The sequence below is a fragment of the Tinamus guttatus genome, unplaced genomic scaffold, assembly GCF_059628265.1.
Source record: "Tinamus guttatus ecotype Peru unplaced genomic scaffold, ASM5962826v1 Tinamus_guttatus_pri_ptg001570l, whole genome shotgun sequence".
Taxonomy (NCBI): domain Eukaryota; kingdom Metazoa; phylum Chordata; class Aves; order Tinamiformes; family Tinamidae; genus Tinamus; species Tinamus guttatus.
Genome location: NW_028290104.1, coordinates 149 through 7,678, shown reverse-complemented (window position 1 = coordinate 7,678; position 7,530 = coordinate 149). Strand labels below are relative to the sequence as shown.

General features: G+C 66.5%; 1 protein-coding gene across 1 annotated transcript; it reads left to right on the top strand.

Annotated features, from left to right (window-relative positions):
- Positions 1–874: 874 nt before the first annotated feature.
- MEPCE (methylphosphate capping enzyme) lies at positions 875–7,286 on the top strand. The gene is made up of 5 exons (XM_088539292.1): positions 875–1,528; positions 1,784–2,278; positions 3,640–3,858; positions 6,047–6,173; positions 7,246–7,286. Exons 1-5 carry the CDS (start codon positions 875–877, stop codon positions 7,284–7,286), a joined length of 1,536 nt encoding a protein of 511 aa, XP_088395418.1.
- The last annotated feature ends 244 nt before the right edge of the window (positions 7,287–7,530 follow it).

Below are 7,530 nucleotides of genomic sequence, written 5' to 3'. Positions count from 1 at the left end.
CATGCGCAACGAGAGGAGCCCTTCCCCCCCCGCGCGGGCCGCCTGCGCATGCGCAGTGCGGGATGCGCCGCCCGGACTACAACTCCCAGCGTTCCCCGCGCGCCAACGGCGGCCGCCGCTCGGCCCCCCCCCCCCGGGACGGAAAACACCGCGGTGGGGGGGGGAGGGGGGAGCACCCGGTGCCCGGGGGGGGGGGGGGGCGGAGGCGGCGGCCGCGCTCGGTCCATGGCGGCGCCGCGTCCCTCAGGCCCCCCCCGTAGCTGTCCCGGTAGCGCCGGATCCTCCTCGTACAACCGAGGGGAAAAAAAAATCTCGGGGGGAGGCAACGGCTCCGAGCGGAGCGGGGGGGGCCCGGGAAGGGCCGCGGCGGGGGGGGGGGGCCGAACCGGAACCGGCCCCCGCGCCCGGTACCGGCCGGGCCCGCGCGCGCGCGCGGATCAGGCAGCGCCGCGGGCAGCCCCGCGCGCCGAGGCCCCCGCGCCGCCCCCGCCCCCTCCCCCCCCCGCGCGCTCCCATTGGCCGGCGCCGCCGCCGCCCCCCCCTCCCTCCCCGGCGCCGCCCCCGCGCGCTCCCATTGGCCGCGGCGCGCGCGGCCCCCGCCGCGGGGGCGTGGCCGCGCCTGGCCCCGCCCTCCGCCTATATAAGGCGCGGCGCGGCGGGCAGCGCCTCGCAGTGCGGGGCGGCGGCGGCGCGCGCGGCCCGGGCTCCGCTCCCTCCCTCCCCCTTTTCCGCCATCTTCTCTCCCCCCTTTCCCGGTTCCCGGTTTTTCCTTCCCGGTCCCTCGGGGCCCCCCGGAACCGGTGGGAAGAGGGAAAAACCGGCGGGAAAAGCGGGGAAAAGCGGGAGGAGGGCGCGCGCGCGCGCAGCCCCGCGCATGCGCGACGGCGAGCGGCGAGGGCCATCCGGCGGCGCGGACGCGATCGCGGCCTGCGCGGCGCCATGCTGGAGGCGGCCGCGGAGCCGCGGCGCTTCCTGCCCCCCCCGCGGCGCCGGGAGGACCCGGGCGACCCCCCGGCCCCGCCACAACAACAACAACAGCAACAACCGGCGGCCCAAACAGGCGGCGGGCGGCAACAGGCGGCGGCGCCGCGCGGCCTCCGAGGGGGGCCCGGTGCTGCCGTCCGAGTTCCTGTTGGGGGGCAACATCTTCGACCCCCTCAACCTCAACAGCCTCCTGGACGAGGACGTCAACCGGGCGCTGAACGCGCGGACGCCGCAGACGTCGCCGTTACCGGCGCGCGGGGCCGACCCGGTGGAGATCCTGGTACCGCGCGACATCACCGACCCGCTCAGCCTGAACGGGGGTGACGAGGTGACAACGACAACCGCGGCGCCGGTGCGGAGCGGCCGGAAGCGGCACCGGCACCGCGGGGCCTCGCGCGGGGGTGACGGACTCGGGGCGGCTGTTGGCGGCGACGCGGACGGCGGTGGCGGTGACAACAGCGCGACGGGGGCCGCGCAACCGCCCGCCGGGAGGCACCGCAAGCGGCGGCGGACGAGCAGCAAGTCGGAGGGCGCCCGGCAACAGGCGGACGGCAGGCAACAGGCGGAGGGCAAGCAACCACCACAGGGCAAGCAACAGGCGGACGGCAAGCAACAGGCGGACAAGCAACAGGCGGACGGCAAGCAACAGGCGGAGGGCAGCCAAGGGGCAGAAGGTGGTAGCCAACAGGCGGAAGGCGGCAAGCAACAGGGTGAGGGTGGCAACCAACAGGCGAAGGGCCCCCAGCAACAGGCGAAGGGCCCCCAGCAACAGGCGAAGGGCCCCCAGCAACAGGCGAAGAACAGCCCGGAGAAGGGGAAAGGCCGCGGCGGCGTCAAGCGGCGGCAACAGGCGCGCCGCTTCCAGTACGGCAACTACAGCAAGTACTACGGGTACCGCACAGGCGGCGCCGAGGACGGGCGGCTCCGGGCCATGCGGGCCGAGTGGTTCCGGGGGAAGGAGGTTCTGGACGTGGGGTGCAACGTGGGGCACGTGGCCTTGGCCATCGCGCGGCGCTGGGGACCCGCGCGCGTCGTGGGGCTGGACATCGACGGCGCCCTCATCCGCTCGGCCCGCATGAACATCCGCCACTGCCTGTCGGAGGACATACAGGCGGCGGCGCGGTGCGCGGAGGGACAGGCGGAGGGACAGGCGGCGCCGCGGGGGGCGTTTCCGGCCGCCCTGGCCGCCAGCCGCGGCCCCATCGCCGCCCCCCGGCTGCCCCCCGGCGACGGTGACGGCGACGGGGGTGACGGCGCCGCCGGAGCCTTCCCCGACAACGTGGTGTTTGTCACCGTGAGTGCGGCGGTGCGGGGCGGGGGGAGCGCGGTGTGCGGGCGGAGGGGGTTGTGGGGGTTATGGGGAGCCTATGAGGGTTCTGGGGGGGTACATGGGGGTATTTGGTGTGTAGGGGTGTAGGTTGGCGGTTGTAGGTGGTTTGGGAGGGTTATAGGGAGGTACATGGGGGGTATGTAGGGGTGTAGGTTGGGGGTTGTAGGTGATTTGGGGGGATTATAGGGGTCTGTGGGGTTTCTGGGGGGATATGTGGGTGTTGTGGGTGTGTAGGGGTGTAGGTTGGCGGTTGTAGGTGGTTTGGAGGGGTTATGGGGGGGTTTATGGGGGTTCTGGGGAGGTACATGGGGGTATTTGGTGTGTGGGGGTGTAGGTTGGCGGTTGTAGGTGGTTTAGGGGGGTTATGGGGCCTATGGGGGTTCTGGGGGGGGGACATGGGGGTTGGGGTGTGTAGGGGTGTAGGTTGGGGGTTGGGGGGTTGTAGGTGGTTTGGGGGGTTATAGGGGGTCTTGAGGTTCTATGGGGGTATTTGGGGGGTATATGGGGGTTTATAGGGAGGCTGGGGGGTTTTATGGGGGTTTATGGGGGGTGTGTGGGGGTAGGGGGGAGTTGGGGGTAGGTAGGGGCTGTAGGGGGGGTTGTGGGGCCTTTATGGGGTCTATGGGGGGTATTCGGAGGTGTGGGGGGCACATGAGGTCTGTGGGGGTCAGGGTGTTGTGGGGGGTTTTATGGGGGGGGTGTAGGGGGCTATGGGGGTTTCTGGGGGTTGCTGGTGGTTCCATGGGGCTCAGGGGGTTCCATGGGGGTCACGGTGGTGGTTCTATGGGGTCACCGGTTGACACGGGGGTTGGGGCTGTAGTTCCATGGGGCTCAGGGGGTTCCATGGGGCAGGGAGGCCCCTCGGACCCCCCGGCCGGGCTGACCCATTCCCATTCCTGTCCTCCATTCCCATCTCCTGTCCCCCATTCCCATATCCCATGTCCCATTCCCGTCCCCTGTTCCCATATCCCCATATCCCAATTCCCATATCCCGTCCGCCATTCCCAATTCCCATATCCCATATCCTGTCTGCATTCCCAATTCCCATATCCCATGTCCCATTCCCAATTCCCATATCCCGTCCCCATATCCCATGTCCCATTCCCAATTCCCATATCCCGTCCCCATATCCCATATCCCGTCCCCATTCCCCATATCTTGTATCCCATATCCCATTTCCCGTCCCCATTCCCATATCCCATCCCCATTCCCAATTCCCATATCCCATATCCCCATTCCCGTATCCCGTATCCCATATCCCGTCCCCATTCCCAATTCCCATTCCTTGTCTCCCATATCCCGTATCCCGTTCCCCGTCCGCGCAGGGTAACTACGTCCTGGAGCGGGACGAGCTGGTGGCCGCCCAGCGCGCGGCCTTCGACGTCGTCCTCCTCCTCAGCGTCACCAAGTGGGTCCAGCTCAACTGGGGGGACGAGGGGCTCAAGCGCCTGTTCAAGAGGGTCTTCCGGCACCTGCGCCCGGGGGGGCTCCTGCTGCTCGAACCCCAGCCATGGGCGTCCTATGGGAAGAGGAAGGGGCTCACGGTGAGTGAGGGGACATGGGGACATTGGGGACATGGGGACATTGGGGACATGGGGACATTGGGGACATCTATGGGATATGGGGACATCTATGGGATATGGGGACATGGGGACACACAGGGACACCTGCGCCCGGGGGAGCTCCTGCTGCTGGAGCCCCAGCCCTGGGCGTCGTACGGGAAACGCAAAGGGCTCACGGTGAGTGAGGGGACATTGGGGACATCTATGGGACATGGGGACATCTATGGGGACATGGGACATGAGGGGACATTGGGGACACCCATGGGATATGGGGATACACGGGGACACCTGCGCCCGGGGGGGCTCCTGCTGCTCGAGCCGCAGCCGTGGGCGTCCTACGGGAAGAGGAAGGGGCTGACGGTGAGTGAGGGGACATGGGGACAACCTATGGGACATGGGGACACATGGGGACATCTATGGGATATGGGGACATGGGGACACACGGGGACACCTGCGCCCAGGGGGGCTCCTGCTGCTGGAGCCGCAGCCCTGGGCATCGTACGGCAAGCGCAAAGGGCTCACGGTGAGTGAGGGGACATGGGGGGACATGGGGACACGGGGGGACACGTGGGGACACCCATGGGATATGGGGACATGGGGACACATGGGGACACCCATGGGATATGGGGACATCTATGGGATATGGGGACACCTGCGCCCAGGGGGGCTCCTGCTGCTCGAACCCCAGCCATGGGCGTCGTATGGGAAGAGGAAGGGGCTGACGGTGAGTGAGGGGACACGTGGGGACAACCATGGGACATGGGGACACATGGGGACATCTATGGGATATGGGGACATTGGGGACACACGGGGACACCTGCGCCCGGGGGGGCTCCTGCTGCTGGAACCACAGCCGTGGGCGTCCTATGGGAAGAGGAAGGGGCTCACGGTGAGTGAGGGGACACGTGGGGACACATGGGGACACGTGGGGACATCTATGGGACATGGGGACATTGGGGACATTGGGGACACCCATGGGATATGGGGACACCTGCGCCCGGGGGGGCTCCTGCTGCTGGAGCCGCAGCCCTGGGCGTCCTATGGGAAGAGGAAGGGGCTGACGGTGAGTGAGGGGACATGGGGGGACAACCTATGGGACATGGGGACATTGGGGACACCCATGGGATATGGGGACATGGGGGGATATGGGGACACCCAGGGGACACGGTGACCCCAGCCGTGGGCATCCTACGGGAAGAGGAAGGGGCTCACGGTGAGAGGGGACACGGGGGGACATGGGGACATCTATGGGGACATGGGGGGATATGGGGACACAGCAGGACACCCAGGGGACACTGTGAACCCAGCCCTGGGCGTCCTATGGGAAGAGGAAGGGGCTGACGGTGAGTGAGGGGACATGGGGACATCTATGGGGACATCTATGGGGACATGGGGACACGGGGGGACGTGGGGACACCCATGGGATATGGGGACACCCATGGGACACAGTGACCCCAGCCGTGGGCGTCCTACGGGAAGAGGAAGGGACTAACCGTGAGTGAGGGGACATGGGGACATCTATGGGGACGTGGGGACATCTGTGGGGACATGGGACATGTGGGGACATGGGGACACTGAGAGCCACCCCTGGGCGTCCTATGGGACGAGGAAGGGACTGACGGTGAGAGGGGACAACTATGGGGACATCTATGGGGACATGGGGGGACACGGGGACACATGGGGACATGGGGGGGACACTGTGACCCCAGCCCTGGGCATCCTATGGGAAGCGCAAGGTGAGCGGGGACGTGGGGACACGTGGGGACATGGGGGGACATGGGGATATGTGGGGACACATGGGGACACCCATGGGACACATGGGGACACATGGGGACATCCTGCACCAGGCTCACAAGGACACAAGGGAACAGGTAGGGACAGTCAGCTACACCCGGACACATTCTGGGGACACCCGCACACGTCACGTAGACACATGGGGACACACAGGGAACACCCGGACACATCCCAGGGACACCCGAACACATCACGGGGACACACAGGGAACACCCGGACGCGACACACACCGGGACGCGGCAACAGGCGGACAGAGACACTCGGACACCTTGCGGGTACACCCGGCCGGGCCGTGGGGATGTAGAGGGGGCCCCACAGGGAACACCCGGCTGCGGGGACGGGGACAGCCGGCCGCTCACGCTGTTGTCACCCGCAGGAAACCACCTACCGCAACTACCAGCGCATCCGGCTGCGGCCGGAGCAGTTCCCGGCCTACCTGACGTCGGCCGAGGTCGGATTCGCCAGCTGCGAGCTGGTGGCCACGCCCCAGCACAGCTCCCGCGGTGAGGGGCGAAATTGGGGCGAAAAACGGGCGCTTTGGGGCATTTGGGGACATCTTGGGGCGTTTTGGGACAGTTCGGGGCATTTTGGGGCATTTTGGGACGGTTTGGGACATCTTGGGGTGTTTGGGGACAGTTCGGGGCATTTTGGGGTGTTTTGGGGCATTTGGGGCGGTTTGGGGTGTTTTGGGACATCTTGGGACATTTTGGGGCGTTTTGGGGTGTTTTGGGGCATTTGGGGCGGTTTGGGGTGTTTTGGGACATCTTGGGACGGTTTGGGGCATTTTGGGGCATTTGGGGACAGTTCGGGTCCTTTTGGGGCGTTTTGGGACATCTTGGGGCGTTTTGGGACGGTTTGGGGCATTTGGGGACAGTTCGGGGCATTTTGGGGCCTTTTGGGGCGGTTCGGGGCGTTTTGGGTCCTCTTGGGACGGTTTGGGACATGTTGGGGCATTTTGGGACAGTTTAGGGCATTTTGGGACATCTTGGGGCGTTTGGGGACAGTTCGGGGCGTTTTGGGGCGTTTTGGCACAGTTTGGGGCGTTTTGGCACAGTTTGGGGCGTTTTGGGGCATTTGGGGACAGTTCGGGTCATTTTGGGGCATTTTGGGGCGGTTTGGGGCCTTTTGGGGCGTTTTGGGACATCTTGGGGCCTTTTGGGACAGTTCGGGGCCTTTTGGGGCATTTGGGGACAGTTCGGGGCGTTTTGGGGCATTTTGGGGCGGTTCGGGGTGTTTGGGGGCATTTTGGGGCATTTGGGGACGGTTCGGGGCATTTTGGGGCATTTTGGGGCGGTTTAGGGCATTTTGGGGCGGTTTGGGGCATTTTGGGACGGCTTGGGATGGTTTGGGGCGTTCTGGGGGGAAACAAGGTATTTCCAGAACTTTTGGGAAAGTTCTTTTGAGGGAAATAAGGGGGTTTCCGGACACTTGGAATCCCCTGTTTTAGGAGGGGGAGTTTGGGGGGAAAAAGGAGGGTTTTGGGGCACTTGGACGCCTGGATTTGGGGGCTGCCCGGACGCCTTGGGCCCCCTTCCTGACTCCGCCCCCTTCCTGACTCCGCCCCCCTTTTCCCAGGATTCCAGCGGCCGATTTACCTGCTCCGGAAGGACCGATGAGGGGGAGGAGCCACCGACGGGGGGGGGGGGGGGGGTGGGGCGGGGGACACCGGGGGGGGGGGGTCTGTCCCCATGTCCCCCTCCCCCCAACGCCCCCCTCCCCCCTTCACTGCTGTGCCCTGAGATGCCAAATTTGGGGGGGGGGGGGGGGGGCGGGGGGGGGGTCCCTGTGTCACCCCCCCCCCCATGTGGGATGTTATTGGGGGGGGTCACCCCCTTCCCCCCCCCGCGTTTTTTCTCCAAT